The sequence below is a fragment of the Elgaria multicarinata genome, chromosome 1 (assembly GCF_023053635.1).
Source record: "Elgaria multicarinata webbii isolate HBS135686 ecotype San Diego chromosome 1, rElgMul1.1.pri, whole genome shotgun sequence".
Lineage (NCBI taxonomy): Eukaryota > Metazoa > Chordata > Lepidosauria > Squamata > Anguidae > Elgaria > Elgaria multicarinata.
Window position 1 is genome coordinate 58,096,922 of NC_086171.1, and position 26,259 is coordinate 58,123,180.

General features: G+C 40.5%; 1 protein-coding gene across 1 annotated transcript in view; it reads left to right on the forward strand.

The window, feature by feature from the left end:
- SKAP2 (src kinase associated phosphoprotein 2) overlaps positions 1 to 26,259 on the forward strand; it is a 128,835-nt gene that overhangs the window by 22,496 nt on the left and 80,080 nt on the right. The window contains exon 4 of the mRNA XM_063128905.1: positions 6,170 to 6,277. Coding sequence (XP_062984975.1) covers positions 6,170 to 6,277 — 108 coding nt within the window. The remainder of the gene's footprint in view (positions 1 to 6,169; positions 6,278 to 26,259) is intronic.

A 26,259-nucleotide genomic window follows, 5' to 3' on the forward strand; every position in this document is an offset into this window, starting at 1 on the left:
TCTTGGAAGCCCAAATCCTACTTAAGGCTCAGTCTGCCAGTTGTTAGTACAACATACAAGTTGAGCTTGTCTAGCTTCCAGCCTGGACCCACTTGGAGCTCTCCATTCCTTGGTTTCTCTAACTGGTATCTGATCTTGGCTTTGTCTGAGCTGCTTCTGGACTCTGTGCTGGACTCAACGGTGGGCTGAAACGGTACACTGAGGCATTGTGGGATATCAAACGGGTAGCTAGATACAGGTATTCACTGCCACTAGAAGTGCAGCCACAGCTGATTGAAACATGGCCACCTGTCAAGATGGGGCCCAGGCTCCCTGGTTTGGTTTCAGATTCTCAGTCAGACTCGGATGCAAAGCTAGAGTAATCTCAGTCAAGACAGGGCAAGGGAGAAAATTTCCCAAAACTCTTCAGGAGTGACGGAGGAATCTTCCCAGGAGATTATCAAACAGGAGGCCCAGGTTCAGAAACATCTCCCCTCTCACTTCGGGAACTCAGCTTTTGTCAGGGAGGGAGCACTAGAATTGACAGATCCCAGAGTCTGCCATAGGGTTAAGCAGGTGGAATTGAGAGAAGGTGGGAGCTCACATTTCGGTGGGAGGGCTTGGAATCCTGATATCACCCTAGCCACATAAACTTTCCAGGGCTCATTGACAGAGGACAAATCTGTAACCAGCTTTGTTTTACACTGAAAAGGGGCGGTACAGCTTCTGTTGCTCGTGCTCCTGAAGCCTTTTCAAGAATGAGGGATGCCTATACATTCTGCGGAAAACACAAACATGGATGTAAAAAGATGTAGCTTGCCAGGACATGATGATGTTGGCAGGATCTCTACAGTAGTGAAAATATTTGAGGTTCCACTCCAGAAGATGTTTGAGGATCTTTTTGGTAGATGTTGAGTTGTTGCAAGAGTGTGTGTAGGATTCTTGTGTAATAATGTTATTAAACACCTAAAAACCAGGGTGCTGTAAAGCGTTAAAATATAAACTTGACACTGACAAAACCTTGCCCTCTAGCTTACAATTGAAACAGAGAGAGACACAAGGAAAAGAAAGGAAGAGGGAGGGGGTAAGAAGAGATGCAGGAGAGAGAAGTGGGGAAATTTGCCTTCAGTGAATTTCCTTAATTTATCTATTTGTTGCATTTCTACAGTATACTGCCCAATAGCTGAAGCTCTCTGGGTGGTTCATAATTAGAACCACAAAATGCTCCATAAAATATAATATAAAAATTTTAACGCTTAAAACTACAATATAAAAGTACAAACCACAATAAAACCTAGCAGCAATGCAGAGATTTAAATTACAGTAAAACCGATTTAAAACAACAGTGCAAAATAACTAAAACACCTGGGAAAATAAAAAGGCCTTCACCTGGCATTGGAAAGGCATAACGTCGAGGTGAACCTCTCTGGACAGCTCATTCTACAACCGGGATGCCACAGTGGAGCATCTTGGATAGCTCCTTTACAGTTCTGACAAACTTGGAGTGGATTCACCGTCCCATTGACAGCGAAGCCACCAGCTTCCTTTGGCTGCAGGGACTAGAGCAGCAATACAGAATCTCAGGGCTGAAGTCCAAATCCAGCTTGCCTGGGATCCTGATCTGCCCTTCTGGTGTTCTCCATATGGGCTGAAAGAGGTTTAACCCCACTGGGCTGAAGGGAAGAGCGGGATGCTGGGCCCACACTGTTGAAGACTGAGGGGAGACATGATAGCGCTCTTCAAATACTTGAAAGCTTGTCAGACAGAAGAGGGCCAGGATCTCTTCTCGATCATCCCAGAGTGCAGGACACGGAATAATGGGCTCAAGTTACGGGAAGCCAGATTCTGGCTGGACATCAGGGAAAACTTCCTGACCGTTAGAGCAGTACGACAATGGAACCACTCAACCTAGACACCTTCAAGAGGCAGCTGGACAGCTATCTGTCAGGGATGCTTTAACGTGGATTCCTACATTGAGCGTGAGGTTGGACTTGATGGCCTTATAACTCCCTTCCTTCTCTACTATTCTGTGGTTGGTTCTTCAGTTCCTCTCAGCCCAGATAAGAAAGCTGGCCTCCAAGAAAAAGATACATATTATACTTTAGTGATCAAAGATAAAAAAAATGCTGTGTTGAGTTTTATCAGCTGTATCTCTCTGATTAGAACTGAAGTACTTGAGTGGGGGGGCGGGGAAATCAGCAGCCAAATGCATGAAAAAACCCAGCAGCCAAGTTTAAATGTCCATTTCCTGACTTGAAAATTATTTTCATTGCAATACATGTAATATTTTAAAGACAAATATAGAACAGAAAACTGTTAACATAGTGATTTTAGCGTTCTTGATGAGCCTATGCGTTGATATTTATTATATATATGTGGCATATTTCCTATTTATTTCACTTCTAGACCGTTTGACTATATCTAAAAAGACACCTTGAAGTGGTTTACAGCATAAAAATATATCCTAGGAATAGTCACCCGGAAAACAACAACAACAAACTTAACTGCAACTGTGAAACTGCTGGATTTGACTAATACTGTAGTTATGGTGCTACTAATTAATTTGACGAAACAATGCATGAAGTATTACAGCACAGGCCTGTGGAGTTACGTTGACAGAAGACTGCCCGGGCAAAGCAGGGCTTTGCTGTTATCTTCCTCCCTGTTAATTGACCATTGTTCAAATGGTAGACATGTCCTGTTGCCTTCCAGTAACTAACATGGAATCAACAACCAAGGCAGACTAGCTCAGCAAACAGAAGGGATTAAAGATGTGGATTCAGGATACAAGCAATGTGATCCAAGGGGTTTCGGCGGAAGGGGAGGGGGGAAGAAGGAGGAGATTTTTTCCCTACTTAAACTCTGTGTATGCTCAATAAAGGCACTTGAGTGGCCTCGGTCGCTTCAAGTCACTTCAACCCTCAGATGTGTGCGTGAGTATTTACTACAAATGCATATTTCTGGAGAAAAACCCCCTGCAGAAACTGTTCTGTAAAATTATATGTTATGGAAAAGTTCTGCCTGTCTCCATGGGTGGTATTCTCCAGTGTGTAAGTATTGAGAGTAGAGTTTAGGATGGGTGGGACTGTGGTCAGGATTACAAGATGCAATGTTACACTGCACAAAGTGAGAGAGACCAGGTCTGACCTTTCCTTCAAGTTCTTTGCCTCCCCCCTCTTAGCAGAGAGGGTCAAAATTTGTCTCTTGCATCCAGTACTGGGACCCCTTCTTCCTATTGGTTTTCACTAGAGGAAGAGGAGGCAGTTGCCCGTGGTGAGGGGATTTTATATAGATTCCTTCTCACTTAAAGGCCCATGCCTTTCAGTGAGAAGGAACTTGTAAACTGCTTTTGACCCTGTATGTCCAAAGTGCTTGCTTCGCTCAGGTCAATAGTATGTTCATGATAGAGAGGCTTCTGTGACCCTGTGTTGCTTGTGCTCTGTGTCTGCAATTCAGTTATAACCTCTATTATTTGATCCTCCTGTTTTCTTAGCTTCCTAATTATTCAGATTTATGGAATGTCACCATCTATAAAAAACACTCATGTTCAAAACAAACTTTTCATTTACTTGAAACTTTAGTTTCAACTGATTTCTTGATTAATGAGAGCGTACTTCTAAAACACATAAGGACATCTGTTCTATATATTTTAAATGTTGCTTTCATCAGCATTCCTATAACAAAATGGGGAAGACAGGGTGTGGAACGAAGGTAGACACCAGGGTGCCTGCAAGCACCAGTGTGCACCCAGACACTTTTCTTGGCAGCCACCATGGTGTCCTACCTAGGGATGTCGGAGAAGTCCACAACAGATTCAAATGAGTTCGGACTTCTATGACAACCTGTGGATTCTGCAGCAGACTGTTTTTTTCCAGGTAAAACAGGTTTTGCGGACCATTATTTTTAAAACTTTTGTGTATTAGTTCTAATGTGCTTTTGTGCAAGTGCAAGCATGAATGAAATCTACATTAATAAAAAAGTCTGATTCTGCTGATTGAGTGTACAACGGAATGAAAGATGCCTGACAATCTGCAAAACACAGAACAGATTTAACAAATTCCGTACGTCCCTAGCCCTCTCCCTCCCACTTAAATAAGTAAAAGAAATAACAAATTATTACTGCAGCTGGGATCACTTCAAAGTAAGAGCTTGTGGCCACTGCCATCTTCATTTCCCATGAGTGTTTCTGGGCCAGACCTACCAACAATGGGCTACTAATAATGCTACCAACAATGGCTGAACGGGCTCAGAGTTTGTGGTTGGTTGGAGGCCAATGCTTTCATCTGCAGTCCGCCCTGTGTTGGGGCTCAGCTGTTACCTTGGACTCAGTATTTTGGGCAAGTTCTTTGTGACCAGGTGCACCTCCCATGGCAGCTGTTTTGTGGTGGTGCTCATGACAGTTTCTCAGTGCAGAAAAAGGCAGCTAAAATTATGAGGGACTGGAGCAATTCCCCTATGAGGAAAGAGTACAACAGCTAGGATTGTTTAGCTTTCAAAAAAAGTGAGTAGAAGAAGACATGATAGATGTATACAAAATTATGGATGGTGTAGAGAAAGTGGATAGGGAGACATTTTTCTTCCTCATAATTGTAGAAACCGGGTTCATCCCATGAAGCTGATTAGTGGAAGATTTAGGACAGATAAAAGGAAGTACTTTACACAGCACATTCCAGAAGATGTAGTAATGGCCACCAATTTGGATGACTTTAAAAGGGGATCGGATAAATTCATGGATTCTAAGGCTATCAGTGGCTGCGAGTCATGAGGGTTATACCCCAACTCCAGTATCAGAGGCAGTATACCTATGTTTACCAGTTGCTGGGAAACTTGGGTGGGAGATTGCTGTTGCATTCATGCTTGTGGATGTCTCACAGGCAGCTGGTCGGCCACTGTGTGAACAGAATGGCCCCGTTCAGGCAACACGCTAAACCATGCTGCTTAACCACAAAATGGTTAACGGAATGCATGCATTCCATTAACCATTTTGTGGTTAAGCAGCATGGTTTAGCGTGTTGTCTGAACGGGGCCAATGTTGGACTAGATGGACCCTTGGTCTGATCCAGCATTGCTTTTCTTATGTTCTTGAATTGCCAAATGTAGCCAAAAAGGCTGCCTATCCTTGGGTTGGAAAACATGGGAAGGCATATTCAGGGTTTTGCCATAAATAATTGTGATTCTGTTAGACAACATCTACATTACAAGATAACACTGGGAGCAGTTGTTTTCTGGAAGAACAAGGAACTGTGCACTAATAGCTTATGTGAAGGATCTAAACTGTTGTGGTATCTGGACACATGTGGTTATTTGTATCATATGGAAGCACAATAAACTCTTGAGCATTCTATTCACTTATACATTAAATTCCCTTGTGTAATCTCTCTTCACATGTTAGTAATAAGTCTCACTGGACCATATGTAAATCAATGCTAAAAGTGTATTCAGGTAGCCATAGTTTCACAAACTATGATTGGAGGCTAAGGGCCATTCATGTGACTAATTTGATGTCATGAGCATGTGCAAGTGGATCTATGCTGAGTTTGGCACATAGCATTTACCCTACTGCAAAGATGCTGAAAAGTGGATTGAGTTATAGCATGATAGATATAGGTTGAATTGTCAGGTGGATTGGTAGGGACGCATTCATGCCACAAGTATGTCAGAATGCACTGGCCCTAAGATTTGCTACACCAACCAATTAATATTTAGTATATTCAATTACATTGATTACATATTATCCATGTTGTTATGCTGGTCTTGTGGAGGGAAGTACTAAACCAAGTTTTATGTCAAGTAGCTTGATTCTTTTATCTCTCTCATTCATAAAGGCAATGATGTGCTTGGCTTTTCTGTTGCAAGGGATATGATGGTATTTATGAGGAAAAAATGTATCTGGGGATTTGGCCAATGAGTCTGTAACTTTGGAACTTGGAAGAGAATTGTAGGATTGTGTGTTTGTCATGTTTTAAATTTGAAATCCTGCTTGGGTTGATGCTTTACTCCAGGGTAGGCAACCTGACACCCTCTAGTCGTTTTGGACTACGACTCCCTGAATCCCTGACCATTGACCAGGCTGGCTGGGGCTGATGGGAATTGTAGTCCAAAAACTATCTGGTGGGCACCAGGATGCCTATCCCTGCTTATAATTGAACTAAAGGATCCTGATTTAATCATTGATAAATGTTTTGTGCAGGAGAACTAGAAGATGAGGAAGAGCATGAAAGCCCTTACCCTGTGCCTCCTGACAATCTGTCTTCAGCATCTGACCGATATGATAAAGAGGATGAAGGCCCCTCCGATGGTAAGTAATTCTCTGTATCTCATGGTACAGTAGTCTGGTGGTCTTGCTGGGCTCCAATGTTTCTGAACTGCACTGCTGTGTGTCTTGGGAAAAGGATAGGGGACATGTGGGTTTTGTTTCCTACCTTCACAAGACCCGTACGGAACCGAAGAGCTCTCTCTAGTGGTGAAAAAAGCACAGTGTTTGTCTTTTAAAATGTGCACTCTGCTCACTTGTTTTTGTCCATGACCAAAATAGATTATTCACATTTTCCTCCCTTCCCCTCCCCCATATGAGTTGGATGAAATACACTGAGTATTTTTCTTTAGAACAAATCCTTTATTAATTCAGCATCAGAACCTTGCTTAATTTTATTGTGCTATGTTAATGGCTTGCTCTGTTTATTGTATAAATAATGAAATATTGAATTTAATGGATTTTGGAGGGGGGGCAAACTCCAAACGGAATGAGTTCATAAAATATTAAATAAATTATTCTTAAGATGTGCCTTTCAATTAATCTACTGACGTTTGCAGTTTGAGTTTTCATTCAAAGCATTTTTGGCTCTAATACTTGAATCCCCCCCCCCCGGTTCTGAGTTTATGAAATATAATTTTTTAATATTTTATATATTGTTTCGGAAGATGAGCAAATGAAGATTGAGCTATTTGCATCATGGCTTGCAAGAGTCTTTTAATGTTTATTGGTTAACATCTGATAAATCACATATGTTGATAACAATGTAAATTGATTGGTATCTCAGAAACGTAGGCTTAGAAGTGAGTAGTCTTTCCCCCCTTTCCCCCCTCCTTTTTTTGCTGTATGATGATCAAACTGTACTGCTCCACCTCAATTGCTGAATGAAAATATGCTTCCTGCAACATGCTACTCCACATTTTATGTTACCCAAATTATTCCCTTTGGAAACATATATTGCTTTTATGAGGTATAAAATTATGTCTATTGCAGAACAGGGATAAGTCAAATATGTGCATAAGTGATAAACCTTCTAAGAACTGATTCGGAATACAGGATCTTTATATTCCTAGAACTCTGTAAAATTGTATAACAGTAACTATCAATGTCCTTTTCTGTTGAACTCACCTTATGCTAGGCTAGGGTAAAGGAAAAGCTTCTCGTTTAATAAGAGCAATAAAATACTCTTTTGCTTGTTGGCCACCCTTTAAAATAATATTTATTACCAAAACAGAATCTATGAAATTTTAGACTGATTCCCCATCCCCATATTAGAACAGAGAAAAGATAGAAGTGGTTTCTATCCAACAAATGTGCTGGTCACATTCCATTTTGCTGTGTTTTATGGCTATGGCATATTGAACATAGATACAAAGAAATGAATGTAAGAAATGTTTTGTTCTTGTATGTTTAGGGGGGGAAAGGAAACAATTGTTTTCATTTGCAAAAGCGAACAGTAAATTGCTGAATAATATTGACACCTGAGCTTTAAGTATCAATACAAGTTTGTAGGTAATTTGTTCCACAAGTTTCCAACAGTATTTTAAAATTATTTTAACCTGATGTTTTTTAAATACCACCTTGAAATTAAAAAACAACAAAAACTATCAGGATGGTTTACATCAACCTTCCCCAATTTGGTATCTTCCAGATGTGTTGGACTACAACTCCCATCATTGCTAGCCTGGCTGGGGGAATGCTGGGAGTCATAGTCCAACACATCTGGGAGACAGGCTAGGGAAGGCTTAATTACATTCTCAAAAGATACAGTGAACAAGAAAAATATCATGGGCCATAAAACAAAAAGTAAAGCAAATGTTCAAAGCCAGACCAAGATACTAACATGTCAGTGATTAAAATCTTTCTGAGAATGACGTGGTCTTTGCCAGGTGAGTATCCCCAGGTGAGCATCCCTGGGGAGACAGTTCCAGTTAAGTGTATACGTCCTACAGGCATACTATAACAATTCATATGGAACGTGAATGTTGATCGTAATATGAAATGAGCAGTTTTTGTTCCTCTTTCAGTTAAATAGCTATCTTTCTTTAATTGGTATAGGTTGTATTTGTGGGATATAATTAATAAACTTTGGTATCTGCTCTATGTATAATGATAATTAATCCTTGTATATCAAACAGATCACTAAAGCATCTATGTGTAGCACAATGAATTACACTTGCAGTGCAATCCTATATATATCTAATCAGATACAAGTTCCATTTAAATTCAATGGGGCTTACCCTCCCCCCCAGATAAGTGTGTATAGTTTGCAGCCTTAATGTCCTCTCTTTAAAATTAAGCTCCTTTCCTCTTTTTAGACTGTTTTCAGTTTAATAACTGAAAAGGGTATAAGGAAAGTAGTTTGAAAAGAGTGCTTTTCTTGGCATTCAGAATTTTAAGTGCTCAAATTGTTTCCATATCTAATGTAGGGTGGAACCTGTGCAAGTAAAAGTATGCACATATAAAATGTTCAAATAAGTTTGGAAGTACATTTTTCTGGAAAAATGAAATTGCTGGACTGAGCATCCAAGTAAAAGTGTTGCCCATTGTGGCATAAATAAGGATTTAGGAGTTATTGCTAGCCAGTGGCTTTCTCCATTAATATGCAGTCCATTCAACCTGCAGTGATTCTAGCACACCTAAAGAATTAAAAATGATCTTTAAGTTTTTCTTATAAATAAAGTGGCTTTTGATTGATTATTTGGCATTTTGCTGTAAAGATCATTGAGAATGTATAGTAATAATCCTCTCCTTGTGACCACGGTGTACTTGCATGTACAGTGTAATATTAAAAAAATCTGGCCCTTTTGTCTGATGTTTATCTAATAGTATATTAATTAAAGGATAATTATTTTAATAAGTATATATAATGAAACTAGCATGGGGTCACCAAAAGCATTTTTTGACACATCTAATAGTTGGCTTTTTGTTCTTTTTGCTGTTGTCTTGTTGTAGGCATGAACTAAAGATTCAAACTGATGAATTATGAACTGTTATGTGCATGTGTTTATAATGCTGATGTAATTTTGGAAATATCAATCTCGCCCCCCCCCATCTCTACATGCATTTTAAAGTCAGGCCCCCATTTGTTTTCTAACACATACCCCCACCCTGCTGTCTCCTTGGTTCAAAAGTTCATTCAGTTCTCCAATGGCCCCCTAATTTTCCATTTATTCCCCAAAGCCATATGTGTTTTGGTTTATTTGTTTATGGTTGATTACGTTCTGTAGAAAAGTCGCATAAGTTATTTCTAATAAAATTCAAGCACACTTCAATAATGTTTTAACTTGATTTCTAGAAGCAATTTAATTGCAAGAGAGGAGAATAACATGGAGGCTGTAGATATATTGCCAAAAGGAAAGAAAAAGTGGAGGAGGAAATAATTGCCCAAGAAGACACCTCAAAATAAAACAAAGTGCCGAAATTGGGGCAAGCATGCTATTCCTGGCTGGCTTATATTGTATTGGCTCCTAGCCTGATTGATAGCAAAATCATAACTTGCTATATGCTAACAGGCAGAGTTCACTTGTAGGTTACTGTGAACTGATAAAGGGTTAGATGGAGTTTTGATTTTCACACTGGACCCGGCTGTACCAGATTAATGGAATTTCAATGAGAGGCTGGACTAGTTGCAGCTTTGTCAGAAAAACGGATGGAGATTCTATAGTCAAGCCTGCTCATTAATACCAGTTGTCTGAAAGGTGTGGTACTTCCGTGCACAAAAGACTCCAGATAATTGATTTTTGAATAGGATTTTATTTATTTATTGATGACTGGGTTCCTTGTAAAACAAATGACAGCCTCTTGTATGTTACAACAATGTTGCACATTTGTTGTTGTTCTTGATAGGTTTGTGGCATCGAGTAGACCTTGACCTGACTGTGTTAACCCCTTGATAGACATAGAAATCATAGGAAAACCAAAGGGTTTATGGTTTTATGTGTAAATCATACATGTTTAGTATTTCTGTTTTTCTTGAAAAGGAACTTGCAAAAAAAAAAATATTAGAGCAAAGTTGAAACAGGAATGTGTCTGCAGCTTTCTAACGGGGATGATATTTGATCTTTATTTGGAAGAAAATTGGGGCAAGCTCTCACGGTGGGACTTAACTCCTACATGCAAGCTGCCCTAAGCGGCATTCAGCTCATGATTGTGGTGAAGTGCTAGAGTCCAGGATGTACATGGTTGCAGCTGGCAGCAATTCTTATGATTGCGCATCACGTATTCCCAGCTGACCATAGCTACATCCTGTTGATTCTCATGTTTACTTTCCCCACTTGATTGGGTATCCCACAACTGTCTGGATGGTTTAGATGCCAGAGACAAGAATTCTGTGAACTAGACATAAGCTGGTGCTTCATTTGCAGAGAAGAATTTTTTTAAAATACACCATGGGTCACCTTCCCCACCCTAGCTCCCTCCAGATGGCTGGGAACGATGGGGATTGCAGTCCAGCGCATCTGGAGGACAGCAGTTTAGGGATGTTTTTACAAATCTCTTAAAACAGTTTCTCTGACTTGAATTTTGTTTACCACCATACCTTACCTTAAAATAAAATAAAGAGTCCTCAGGTTGGCATCGTTACAAGCCATTAATAATTAACTTGTTTCACAAGCCTATGACTGCATGGAGAAAGTTTAATAATGAAGTTGTGTGATATCGTACATAGAGGTTCTGAGGCCAAATGGGGCCACCCCAAAATAAGGAAGTGGTTTGTTTATTTACGGACCGTATTTACGCCCTGCCTTTTAGCCAAAAGGGCTCCCAGAGTGGCTTATGGAGATATCTAAGAAGCATGATGGACTCTGCCTTCACGCTTACAATCTAAATGTAAGACATGATATAACATCAATCATGATGTAAGACATGCTTTCGTCACCAGCTAAAGACCTTTTTATTCTCTCAGTATTTTAACAATTTTAAATTAAATTTAAATTTTACTGTTCTAACTCTGTTGCGTGGTTTTATCCTGGTTGTGCTTTTTGTACTGTATTTTGTAATTGTGCTTTTAACATGTTGGTTGTTTTATTATGGTTTTAACTTTTGTGAACCGCCCAGAGAGCTTCGGCTATTGGGCGGTATAAAATGTAATAAATAAAATAAATAAATTATGCAAATGGAAAAAGGGATAGGGAGGAACATATATAATTACACTTTGTAAAACAAAAAGAGCTTATTTAAAGAGGTGGTGATGGTGACCACCTCACAGGGCAGTTGGTTGGAATGGGCTCTGTGAAGGAAGGAGAGGCCCAGTTGGGGAAGGTGGTGGTGGCATTTTGCCTTGCTAGGTTCATCTTCTTCTCCTGCTACAGGGCAATTGGTTCTGGTTGGGCTTTGTGTACTTAAACGACTCTCAGGGTATGCAGAAATACAATAGTTTGTAAATTAAAGTAAAATTAACCCTCCCCAAGAGCAATGACCTATACTTCCAAGTATGCTAAAGTCGTCAGTTGACAGTATGTGATTAGGGAGAGGAAAATGGAGTTTGGAAGGAATTGGTCTCCTTCAGCCCACATACCCTCCAGCTGCACTTCAAAGTGTGATGTGTGGCCGCCTCTGAAGACTGAACCATGTGGGCAGGTTCACATGGATGGAGGTGGTCCTTTTAGACATCCATATCCCAAACCATTTCATTGATAGTTATGATATTTAATTTCCTGAGAGAACACACCTTGTTTACCCAAATAGGAAATTCCAGGGTATTTTAGCAATTTCCTCTTTCTCACTATCTTGGATCGTTCACAGTTCACGGTTTTTTCTATAGAACTTTGACTCCAGCCAGTATGGATAACAACAACTGTGCGCTTGTTTACTTGAGCACAATTTATTTGCTGCCATCTAGGTTATTCAGTTGTTTGTTAGCATTCTGTTTATTGCGGTCAATAACCAGATTAAAATACACAAAAGTAGGTCAGTGAACAGTTTACCGGCTTGTTGACATGTTGTATTTCTTGCTCCAAACATAGTACTGGTATCTTAGTGTGGGCAAATATTAAACTTTAAACTCTCTGAGGCCTACAGATACTTTCTCGTACCACTATGCTACCTCTCACTAGCCAGTTTCCTTCATTTGCGTTGTGCATCACTATCTCTGTGTAGTCTGTAGCCCCTTGTGTAGTACCTCTAGCTGGCTGTGGTGTTATAGCAGCATGCAAAGTGAGTAGAACCTGCGGCCAGCCTTGTCTGTAACATTCGAAAATGATTTAAAAGTGCAGTGAGTTTTTGAGGAAAGCAGTGCTGATATGGCTATTTGGCGTATTGCTGCACAAAGAGGCTCAACAAGTGGAATATGTTGCCCAGCATTCTGGGATCTCCAGTGTGATGACCGTTGGTGCCAATATGCCCATGAACCCTTCATTTGGCCTTTGCCTGACTCCCCGCCCCTCCTTATTTTAATTTTATTCCTTGAGATTATGATGGTGGTGATTTAACTGGGAGGCTGGCTTGCTGCAATCTGAAGTGCTGGCCTCTAGTGCCATCTTTATTTGGATTCAAAAGAGTGGTTTTGTGTTTTGGAACTCAGACCTTACCTCTGCCTTGGGCAAGTTTCTTCTAATTTGGTCTCACTAGTTTGGCTTCTGGGAAATGAGTAGAGCACTCAAGTAGAACATGACTCCACAGCAGCCATTTTATGAATGAGCAAAGTGCCTCTTGGCAGCCATTTTGTGAGAGCACCTACATCTGGCAGACACCAGGCTGTCTACCCCCTGATCTATGGCATAATTGCTGGCTGCAAAATTAAGAAGACATACTACATTGTTAAACATGGACACACATTTCATTATCCTGCCTTATCATTGACAGTTACATTACCATCAGAACTGATGGGAACCTTTTCACTTACCAGGTGCTTGATACAACAAGTTTCTAAAGTAATCTTAAAAAAAGGCTGCAATGATTTGGTGATAATTGATTTACTCCATCACATCTAACCATTTCTTGTTTTCATTACTACTTCCCTTGGGCAGTAATCACAGGATCGAGCTGCTGGTCTGTGGGCATAATTTTTCCAGTAATGCCATCTGGCTGATTGGCACTTGAAGTTGTGATGACTCCTATGCTGTTGCAACTGACTTTGTCAAATGGCTAGACTGTTGATTAGAGCTGTTCTGCTAGTGGCTGCTAATTTTCCTGTACTATTGATTTTAATTGGTAATTTTATGCACTTTTGTCCCATGTTGAGAATTCAGTGTTGCACATATTTGGGGACCTATTTGGAAACAGAACCTTTCTTTCAAGAGGTTCAGTTTCCACAGTTCGCATGATGTTTCAGCAAATATTTTGACTACTTTGGTAAGAATTCTGAAGATATTTGCACAGATGATAGAAATTACACTTGACAGTTTTGAAGAGTTTATAGAAGGTTGGGCAACTTGTGGCCTTCCAGATGTTTTGGCCTTCAACTTCCATGATCCCTCACCATTGACTGTGCTGGCTAGGGATGATGGAAGTTGTAGGCCAAAATATCTGGAAGGCCAAAACATCTATCCATTTTCATTGTGCATGCTCCAGATATTGACGATTTCTATAACTGATAAGTCAGAATGCTTAACTGCAGTGAGTGCTAACCCTTGTTTATTACCTTAAGCTGGTTAAGGTGTCCTAAAATATATATGAAAAAATAAGGTATAGCTATCTGAGCTAAGCTTTGTTCTTGGAGAGCCTCCTTGTCAGTTTACGATCAAAGAACTGGAAAGATCAGAAAAGAGCTTTCAGTATGGTTTAACTTAGGACAGATGTTATACTTGACATTAATTCAAATGATGTTTTCCATCAAATGTATTGGACATTGGTTAACCATGCCTAAGCATTAGTCTGCATAGAGGCAGTGTTTGTCATAGACACCTGAGGTTCCCATACTACTATTGGCTTACACACACACACACACACACACACACACACACAGAGAGAGATTTAAAAGTGATAACTGACCTTAAAAATAGAATAAAAAGACAGCTCCCCAAATTTCAATGGAGTTGTTGGCAAATATTGTATCCTCAGTTTTGCTCCTAGAGAAAAATAAATGGTTTTCCAAACATGAGTCTGAGATTAGCCACACGTTGATGGTGTGTCTGCTTTCTGTTTATAATCTCTACTTATAAAGCAGAAAGTATGTGTGTGCAATGTATGTCCAGAAATGTTTACCTACTTTCAGATGAGTTGAAAACTTGAAATTTGGCATGCTGATGGTCTGGTTGTACAATATACCAGAAAAATCTAAAAACATAGAATTTGGGGTTTTAAGTATATTTAAAGAATTTAATAAAAACCAAGGCTAATGCCTATAACTCTCAGCATGCCTTGGGTGGGAGGCCAGACTTACTGGCCTTTGGCAGCCATTGTGAGTGCATAGGCAGGTTGCCTCTGCATGTCTTTCACAACCCTTACTCCTAAGGTTGGTCTCGAGCAGTCAACCCAATTCCACATAAAAGGGAACTACCCACATAAATGGCCTGTGTCCATTTGCGGTGTCTCCTCCCACCTGCCACATGTGGTTTTAAAATTGTAACTAGATACAACAGCATGACTTTGAGGGGCCAAACATACTCAGAGGCACTCTGTCCTGATATTCCTGTTTTCTCAGAATCTGGGGGAAGCAAGTGCATAGCGTTCGACCTTGGGAGGGAGGGAGGGGACGCACTTTGCGCATGCCCAGAAACAGACCTGACAAAGGGGTGGATGTGCCCGGCACAGCCCTGGCCCTTCAGTATAGGCTCATGATGGAGCACTTGGTGGGTGAGAAGTGCAGGACAAGGCAGACCCAGCGGGATTGGCTGGAGCTGGGCGCATCTACTGACAGCTGTTTACCTCCCCTCCTTGGCAATGTTACCCCTTGACGCTCTAACAAGGAGCAGTATTGGCAACCAGAGGATGTCTCAGAGGACGTGGGCACCTGCGGGCTACCAAAGGCATGCTGGGAGGTTTAGTACTGGCATGTAGAGAAGCTGATTTTAATTAAAGTATGGGTTAGCAAACCAGGTCACTATCTCTCAATCCTAACTCAGCTCCCACTTCTCTGACCTCTCACTAACAGTTTTTGCTCTCCTGCTACCTGACTTTCTCCAGCTGCCACTCACCCCACCCTCCATTCCATTCCAGCCTCAGCTATCAGCCACTCCTCCGTTCACTCTTCTGTTTCAATGGTATAGTCAGGCTTGTACATAAAAATCATAAACTTTATTCAGTAATTCCTGCAACTGTCTTGGAATGTTGTAGTTTAGTTATAAGGGGGGGGGAAATGCAGCATAAAAAGTCTCATCAAGTTAAAAGGCCTTGAAAAATAAAATAAAAATAACACTTGGCAATGGAAAGCCATTGATGCAGTGACTAGGCAAGCCTGCGTGGGAAAACGAAATCCATAAACAGGGTGACACAACTAAGAAGGCCCACTCTCCATTTGTCTGCCACCACACTTCAGATGGTGTTCAAAGATTAACATGTTATTCAGGGAGCTAGGCTTGCGCCTACAACTCCCACCATGCCTTGGGCAGGAAGGGAGATTTACCAGGCTTTGGCAGCCATCATCTGGAAGTGGCTTACCATCTTGGGCTGGAAGGGAAAGTGCTTGGGACCAGCTGCCTCGGTCACTAGGCACCATTGGGAGCGGGAGACTACAGCTCAGGCCCTGTCGCCAACAGCAATGACGGAGCTGTCAGTCAGTCATGGCCTACCTAGTGGCACTGATAGCACAGTGCAGCGTGGACCTGCTCGGCCAGACTTGCTGGCATCGGCACTTCAGTACAGCCTCATGCTGGAGCACTTGGTGAGTGAGAAGTGCAGGCTGAGGCAAGCTTAGGCCTTCAACCCGGCCACCCTGGGAGGCTTCCTGGCACCTGCCAAGAGCCCCGAGCAGAAGATGGTTGAGCGAACCATGGAGAGCTGCAGCTTTAAGGCAGCCCTGGCTTGCATCAGGGGTGAGAGAGAGAGAGAAAAGAAAAGAATTTAATTGGTTTTAAAGTTACCTCACAGACATAGCACCAGCCTACCTTGCAGGGTTGTTGTGAGGGTAAGAGGAAACCCCTCCACAAATTTAATTCATTTAAAAGTTAATTCGCAGGCCTAGCACTGGCCTACTACTTTAAGATGACTACCTCACAGATATATATCTTAGGGGGGCTGAGCAATGCCAGGTATTTCAGCTAGTATTAGATATATTTCTATTTCCCTTCAATCATGTTCTATTATTTCTTGTATGAAAAATATAGCAATAATAAAAGTATACATGCAAATGAAACTTAATAAACGAAAAGGCCACAAAAACTATATACAATTTAATCTTCCTTATTTGGGAAAATAAAAACATTAATCCTGGTGGTGGAAAAGGTAGGAGAAAAAGGTAGGAGCCAGGCTAATCTCTCTGGAGAGGGTGTTTCACAGTTAGGGTGCCACCACTGAGAAAGCTGCGTTTATCGTAGGTACCTGTCTCATCTCTGATGGAAGAGGGAGGGAATCCCACAGGAAGCCTTCCACTAAAGATCTTAATGTATAGATATACACATGTGGGGGCAGTCAGTCTTGCAAGAAACCTGGTCCTAAGTTATGAAGGGTGTTAAAGGTCAAAACCAGCACTTTGAATAGTTCCATACACATTGAATATATTGTCCAGCCATGTCTGTGTGCATGTAATCCGGAACCGGGAAGCGTGTACTGCTAGATGGCATTGTCTTCTATGAAGGACTTCGTCACCATCGGGGTTGTTTTACATGGGAAAATACACTTCTGGCCCTTGAAGAATAGAGTGGGTCCAAAGAATGCAGAACTTGCCATACGAGCTGAAGACTGTGTGTTCTTTGTCTAACATATACGCCTGAGAATTTTTGTGACCATGAGAATGATAAACACACACAACTTGAGTGTACTATAAAAATGTAGTTTCTCTTTTCATTCAGAGGCTTAATTTTGATTTTTCTTTTTTTAGTATACCAGTTTTGATGATGTTAATATGGAGGGTGGGCGTAAGTCCCATAGAGGTTTGATTTTGTTAAAGCACTTAATGAAAATGTTGGTTTCATTATAGGCTCTCTCTAAATGGTAAGCAACAGCTTATCATTCATTTGGATGGATTTCATTATTGCTTGTATTTTCTTGCCACAATCGTGTAGGGTGTTAGTGGCCTCAGTGCTGTTATAGTAAATTAGATTTTAATTGTACTTAGACAAGGATACTGCTGAAAATCACACTTGAAAATTATACCCAGAGTTGAAAGAAGGAATTCGTCTTCCCTTTGTTGCTTGCCAAAGTTAAAATTGAATGAACGGTAAGTGAATTAAACTTACATTCAGTCGGATAGATGCAAAATTCATTATGAAGAAAAGATCTATAGAAAACCTCCAATCCATTCCTAAATATTTTATCCCAATCATTCTTGGTGTGTTCAACCTAATGTTGTGTCTGGGATCCAAAGAACCCCATGGGTGGTGGTGGTGGTGGTGGTGGTGGAGTATTTCTGATTTCCCTTGTTCCACATTGCCATGCTGGGCCAGCTTTTGGGAGGGTTGGTAAGGGGATGTGGTAGGAAGGGCTGCATATATGGAACACTGCACACACAAAAGCATATATTGGGTGTATATGCCCCACGTATATACACCCAATATATGCGTGGGACAGTGTGCATGAACCCTTTGGATCCCAGCCCATGTGCTCAATTTGTGTGTGTTTTAGGGTTTAGGCTGTTCAGCAAAAATGTCTCTCCGTGGAAGGTTTATAATAAGTAAGTCATGATTGGTTATTCATCTTTCTGAAATTACATTATATCTTTTCAGCTGTAACTAAAGTGTGCAGCTTAAATGTTTCCTCTAATCAATTGTATAGGATGCTGCCAGACTGTTAAGATTTATGCAATGGTCAGATTAATAAATAAATAAATCTACAGAACTGTTTGTTTCCCTCAAATATGGAGATGGGGATTTTACCGCATTTTTCTTTTAGAATCGCAGGGAGATCTGTGACCTTTTGTGGCAAATTATGTAGAAAGAAAATATTTATATTCATTTAAAATAACCTCCACGAAGAAATAGTCTCATTACCCTGTTTGATCAATTTCTCGTAGCCTGAGCTGTAGCATGCTGCTGTTGCCATTGGGTGATGGAATACACTGAGAAGTAGCTAATGGTGATGGTGCTCATCAGGACAGGGTTCAGCCAGCGGTCAGCAGCAAATAATTCAAGACTGTTTCTAAGTTTGTGGCTGGTGGAATTTGCTTTTCGCCCCAAGCCAGCAGCAGTGCTGAGCTGGGCTATTTGATTACAAGAGAGGCATATTTGCCTCTTAGCAACTGCACATTTGCACAAACGATAGAACTATCCTGTCTCCAACGGGTTTCTCCCCTCCCTTTGTGATGGTGGAATAATGCTTTATTGTCGACTGACATGCAAAAGACGCCTTCGCTGTTCCATAAGAGTCTACAACCAATTTTGCATTTGTCCTTTGTAGACTTCTAGTGGTTGCATTGTTGCCATAAAGATGTCTGAAATAAAGATGTTTGCAGACTGAGTGTTGACGCAATGCGCCATAGTTACCGATTTTAATACGTTATGTCCGACCGACAAGTTCAAAATAATGTTCTCATCTTGGCTTCAAATAATTATTCCCAGATATTAACCTTTTCCTATTGGGAATAAGGCTTTCTAAACTGCTGCATGTTTCATAGGGAAACACTTCAGTTTTCCTTGACCATAATAATATTGCATATATGTGTTGGTTATTATGGTAATATGTAAAGAATTTACAATTTCCACAGGAAATGGAGCCTGTGGGAGTAAACATGTCAGGAGGTGAAAAGTATTTATAACCCACATAGTTAAGGCACAAGTGAATGAAGACAGTTTGGGAGAAGATGTTTTAAGACCTTAGGAGGCCGGATCAAGGGAAATCACACACTGGTTTTTATTACTTTATGGCTTTCTTTACTCCTTGGCTGTGTTCTGACTTTCAGAGCATTCATAGTTCAATCTTTGCAAAGAATCTTTTATTTGGTTGCTGTAATATTTCTAAATAATTCTATTCTAGTAGTTTAAAGAGCACACAATATCATGGAATTAATATTTATGTTATTTAGGGCCTTGGGCAGGTTTAGCTGAAAGATGTTGCCTTGCATGATAGGGCTTCAACCTTCAAATTATTTGCTAAAATCTTAATCCCAGATTCTAAAACCAATCTATAGTTTTCCACCCATTAAATTAAATTCTTTTAAAATGTCTACTATTTGGAAATTCTGTGTATATTAGCATAGCTCTGCACTATCTGCTAGGGGTCATTTTTACTAGAGACCATCTTTATTCAGGCATAAATTAAATGGCTTCAAATATTTCTTATTTATTGAAATGGCAGTGAGAGTAGATCAAGTGATATTTTTATTATTATTATTATTATTATTATTATTATTATTATTATTATTATTTTAAAAAATGGTGTTGAAGTGATTAGCTCAATTTTGTCAAACACATTTTTGCCTGGTAAAAAGCTGGGCCTGTCATAATACTTTTGACTGTATTTTTGAAATATATTTTGGCATGAATGCAAATATTTCAGCCTTACCAGTGGTGTTTTTTTAAAGCAAACAAAATTTTAGCATTGGAGAAAATGAGAGAACAGTCGTGTTAGAATTGGAATATGCATACATAAATTTTGAGTATGAGGCACATAGATGAAAACACTGTTATGGTGTGTACAATTCTTTGATTAGTGAGTAAGGTGAAAGTTGCATATTTTTTTTAAAAAATGTTGATGTTGGCAAACAATGCAGTATTGATAATACTGGAATGTTATTACCGTGTGCTGAAGTGCTTTACAAAACGGGCTAGTAAGATTTTATGTAAATGTCTTTTTTTAAAAAAAGCTTACATAAATACTTTGGAGAATCTTTACTTCTCTCCTGCTGATTCACAGAAGTGTTTATCCTTGAGTAGTTCCTACATTTGCATCTGGGCACCCATTAGGATTCATTCCATGAAATGCGTGTAGTTGTATGTTTCCAGTCCTATGAATGTTGGTGAGTTATTTCTTCAGAGTACTTTAACGCAACCCTATTAACACAATACTAATATTTTAAAGTGCTTCATAGGATATTTAATCTATGGTTTAGAGGTATTATCATTATCAATATCATCAAATGCAGCTGCCTCTTGGGTAGAACTTGGGAAGCTGTTACAGTAGTACTTGAACCCAGGAGAATATTTTAAAGCCAGCAAATGAGGAATAGCTTATCTAATTGAAGTGACAAAGGGTTTTTTGGGGTGGGTTTTTTTTTTGGCTAGATACATGTAATTATCCAACTTGGTATTTGGCCAGGATGCTGGGGTTAATCCCTCAGTCTTGCTAATTAGGCTTTCAGTTCCATTAGCAATCAGTAAAACTTAATTTCCTGTACAGTGTCCTAAGCACATTCTCCTTACACATTTCTGTTCTATTTTGGAACCATCTTTTGTATCCTTTCCAGGTTAGGTAGACAGCCGACTTTGCCTTTTACAAGGCAGGATTATTGAAGATTACCGAAAGGATATTTATTCTTGCTCTTGCTCTTTTGTGCAGTTGCTGTGATCCAAGCATTTACCAAAGCGGGATCCCGTGCATGCATCACCTACTGCATCATGAACCACATGAGTGGAGGCATGGGAAGCTCTATTTGCAGTTTCTGATAGCTGCAAGCGTGCTTCCCGACAGTGGGTTGGGAACGCCTTGTGTGTCAGATAGTCAGTGCTGCCAGTTTTGACCATGTTGGTCACCTGTGCCAGGGCTTCTAAAAATCTGAATAGTACTGTATTTCTTCGATTGTAAGACGCCATCGATTGTAAGATGCACACTAATTTCAGTACCACCTGTAAAGGAGACTGGACCCAGCCAAGCTGGCCTTCCACTGGATTTTGCGCAGATCCCCGGAAAAACGCACACAGCTCACAATTTGGAGGGTTAAGCCCAATTTATTTTATTAGGAAAGAGGCAAGCAAACAGGATTAGCAACTAAAACTATGTATACATGCAGATATATATTGAACCCCAAAACCAGCAAAACTAAAACTATGTTACAATATCATACGTCCACTCTTCCCCTCACCCTTCGGTTCTCCCTGCGATGAGGTCTTTCACACTTCTCCTGAGATGTTAATTTCGCTCAAGGTCGCCCGGCCTGGCCCTGAGCGGTTCCAGGATGTACCCGTACGCCGACATGCAGCTGGCCGATTATCTCCCCGCTCCTAAAAATCATAACAATGGGACACTTTAACATTTTTTAAGAACAGCCATTCCATGCATGACGTACCCCTTCCTTACACCACCAACAGAAAAAAAGCTTTGATTCTAAGAATGATAATTGCACCGTCAATTCTAAGACGCACCTCATTTTTAGAGATGTTTATATGGAGAAAAAAGTGTGTCTTAGAATCGAAGAAATAAAAAGGTATTAAAGCTGAAGATGACAGAGCAGACTGCCTGGGTTGGGTATGGACAAGTTTGTAAGCAGGAGTGTCCCAAAGCTCATCGGCACTTTGGTTCAAAAACAGAGTCCTTTATAATACGGACTTCATTTCCTTGAAGAAAGTGCAGTTTTGTTCAGCTTTCTTCTCCATCCCAAACTGCCACCTAAATCAGAACAGCCATTTGGTTGCTGCTAGGTTCATCTGAAGGTGACTTCACTAGGTGACAGGGAGAGCCAGAATGGTTGGAGCTAAGGGAAAGTGGAAACAGAAGCGATTGGGAACGGAGAAGGGGGAAGCACGTGACTGCTGATATGTCTACCGTTCTAAACAATATAGTTCTTACCTGCCTATCCCTCTGGATCGAGGTGGGGAACAACATTGAATACAAAAATACTATAAAATACATTAAACTGATTTAAACTGATTATACGCAGGAGGCATGTTTAAGTGTCTGTAATAACGATCTTAATGTCTTTCCGAGAGAGTTATTTATTTATTTATAGTATTTTTATCCCACCCCTCAGCCAAAAAGGTTCCTGCAGCAGCTTACATACAACTAGGAAAACAAGATATTCCCTTCTCTCAGACTTACAGTCTAAAAATACCCTACACACAAGGAAAAAGGAATGTGAAGGGAAATAGAAAACATATAATAAGTAGATTTTTGGCAGGGTTGGTAGAATGGCTTCACCCCACCCACCCCATTTCCCTCAGTACAGCCTGCTGAAATGACAGTTGAGGGCGGAGGAGGAGCTTCCATGGGGAAGGCCTTTGAGCAGGGCTGGTGGAATAGGGCTGTTCTCCTTTTCATCTCCCTCTGTTTCCCTCCAAAACAATGTCACTAGTGCGGGCAGGACAAGTACCATCAGGAATCTGGTGGTAGAATAGGCTGCCTTCATAGGCTGCCTTCGGGGAATCTGCTTTCATTTAGAAGAGAGCCCCCCATGACCCATCCCTCAAGAGAAAGTAGTTAAGACAAAGGCTCTTGATGCAGAGTCTGAAACATCTATTCTCTAAGTAGCAAGCTGGGCCATGCTGCAGATATCTTCCCCATGTTTGGTGGGTATTTATTCATTTATTTATTCTGCCCAATAGCTGAAACTTTGTGGGCGGTTCACAAAAATCAAAACCGTAAAGTACAACTTAAAGTATAAAATATGGAAATTTAAGCCACAATATGAAACCACAATATAAAAGTACAACCAGAATAAAACCGACCAGCAATACAGATTTAAAATATAGATTTAAATCAGCAGAGTTAAAAAGACTAGGATGCTAAAATACTTGGGAAATAAAAAGGTCTTCACCTGGTGCCGGAAAGACAACAAAGTAGGTGCCAGGCGAAGCTCTCTAGGAAGCTCATTCCACTGCTGGGGTACCACAGCAAAAAAGGCCCTCTTCTTTGTAGCTACCCGCCTCACTTCTTTTGGCACGGGCTCACTGAGAAGGAACCTTGTAGATGATCTTAGGGTCCAGATAAGTAGGTATCTCATTAGTTTTATTTATATAATACAACATGTTATTTTTTGACAATTACAATATTACAATTTAGTACTTCTGACATAATACCGGGTTTCATGTTGAATTTGCCCAAGGCAAGAGAAGCCTTTCAAAGAAAAAACACACAGATTGAACATTTTACATCTGTGGGTATAGAAGTGGGAAAATGGCTGTGGAGATGCAAATTGGCTGGAGCAAATTACAGTTCCTTACATACAGAAGCACTTGGCAGCGCTACTGTCTAATTCATCCTGGTAGCTAAAATTAGTATGTCTATTGCAACCTTCCCCAACCTGGTGCACTCCAGATGTGTTGGACTTAACTCCTGTGCTTTCTGGGGGATCCGAGGAATTGTAGTCCAACACATCTGGAGAGCACCAGGTTGGAGAAGGCTGATCTTTTGTACGTCTCTGTATTGCTCTTACATATTATTCTACAGTTATTTTCTGTGTCAGGAATTTCTCTTCTGCTACGTTCTGCTGACTTCCATTAAGGTCATCTGGTTTTTATTTTGTACACCAGGCTGCTGCCAGGAAAAGGCCAAACCCATTTGGAGCTTCATAGATAGATAGATAGATAGATAGATAGATAGATGGGGAACCCAATAGAAATGTTATGAAGCTAAGAATGGTGTGAAGAAAATGGATAGCAAGAAATTGTTAGTGGGAAAACAGTACTAGAAAGGGGTCATTAATGAAGCCAATTGGCAGAAGACTTAGGACTGAGAAGAGGAAATGCTTGTCACACAGCACGTAATTAACTTAAGGAATTCATTTCCACAATGTGTGGTGATGGTGACTAGTTTGGATGACTTCAAAAAGGACGGGATGCATTCATGGAGGATGAGTCTTTCAACAGCTATTAACTATGATAACTAAGTGGAAACTTCACAAACCAGGACAGCATATTTCTGAATACCAGATGTTGTGGACAAGCAGGGAATGGCCATCCTCATAGTTGTCTTGTTCGTTCCCAGAGGTCTCTAGCTGGCTGTTGAAGACAGCATAATCTTGGTCTGTTCCAGCAAAACAATTTTATGTTCTAGTGAGTGGTGTTAAATTACACTTCTCCTAGGGCACACTGTGCTTTTCCTATTGTCATTAACCTTGGGAAGCAGCAGGGGTTCTCCTTATTCTGTAACCTGGGAACCCTTTAAACGCTTGGATAAATGGAAGTAATTTTAAGGGGAAGTGTCAAAAGGTTGTGTGGCCGGACAAATGTACTGCTTTTATACAGCACTAGCTGTACATGATGGAGTCTGGAGTCTAAGAGAGATGCCACACCTGTGAAAATCCACTGCATGTCCCTATGCAGCCAGCAGCCCCAGGCGTACAGGGATTGCTTGCAGTCTGAGATGTAAACCGGGGCTTGTTTAAAAGTAGCACAACACAGAGAAATTGTAGTTTGCATCACTGAATGACTTCTGATATTGTGCCATGACCCATTCCAAAAACCTTCGCTAAAGTGGATGCCAATTACTCTCATTATAATGAAGTACTGTAATTCACTAAAGTAGCAAAGTAATGGCTTTTCTTCACCCCTGTGCTTTAAACTGTGGTTGTGCCCTAAACGGCAAGTGAGTATTTGTGTTTCACATTTAAGATAAGGACAGAGAATGTTTTTCCATGTGCATAGAGTGCAGATTTGTATTTAACAATGCACCTAGTATCTATGCAGGTGAGTGCATGGATGTGTGTGTGCGTGTGTGTGAGAGAGAATGAGGCAGAGAGAAAGGGGGCTGGTGGAGGAAGCATGGATCTGCTGTATCCCTCTTCTGCCATACTGCTTGATTTCCATGCTAGCTATAGAGAAAAGAACGTACCTTCCTCTATAACCAGCATGAAAGCACTGTGAAATGGGAGATAGATTGATTTGTCATTCCTCTGCCAGGCCACTTGACAAAAGTCTTTTTTCTTCTTCGCTAGTCTGCGAAGAAGTTAGTAACTTGTGTTTCCATGCTGCCTGCAGAGGAAAGGGCCAGCATGGAAATACATCTACAGTATTTCTTTGATTGTAAGACACCATCGATTGTAAGACGCACACTAATTTCATTACCACCAACAGAAAAAAAGCTTTGATTCTTAGAAATAATAAACGCACCCGCGATTCTAAGACGCACCCTGTTTTTAGAGATGTTTATATGGGGGGAAAAGTGTGTCTTAGAATCGAAGAAATAGGGTATTAGACTTTTAGCAGGTGGTTATTATTTTGCTGGCTAGTAACTTCTGTGGCTTTATTTACCAGGCTGCTATAGTGGGTTGGTGGATGTGGTGGGTAACACTTCCAGGATAGTGTGTGCTCAGATAAACATGCTGTGCCTAAGTCATCCAAATTCTACCCTGTGAAAAGTTGAATTCCACATCCTGTCTGTATGAGAAATCATTTTGTTTCTGCAGTGATGGGAAAGTCCAAGGAGAATGTAGGTACTGTGTCCTGTCCCTTAGTGGAGCCCTGCCTTGGCTTGTTTATTTATTTATTTTATTTATTTAAAACATTTTTGGCTGCCTTTCAGGGCAGAAGCCCTCCCAAGGTGACTCACAATAACAAAATACATAAAAAAATACATAAAAATGACTAAAATATTTAAAACAATAAAAACTATAATGAAAGCCAACAATAAAAAACAGCAACAACAACAATAACAGCAGCAACAGCAGTCATATCAAGAGAAGGCCACGGTAAAACAATGCTTTCTAGGCCTCCTTAAAAGCCTGCAATGATGGAGCATAGTGGACCTCTTATTGCAACTTGTGCCAAAGTTGTAGGGCCGCTGCAGAGAAGGCCCTGTTATGTGTGATCACCCACTTAATTGCTCTCGCAGGTTGGCAAATGACAAGGGCCTCTTCTGATCTTAAAATGCAGGCAGACTGATATAGGTGAAGGTGGTCCTTCAAGTATCTTGGTCCCAAACTGCTTTAAAGGTCAGAACCAGCACTTTGAATCATGCTCAGAAAAGCACCAGACACCAGATATTGCACATATATTTTTAAACCTATTTATACAGCCATAAGAGCTAAACAAAGATGAGACTCTCATCTTTTTTTAAAGGACACAGAATTCTGCAGTAACAAATTTTTGGTTTTATTATTTATTTATTTAAGTATTTTTATGTTA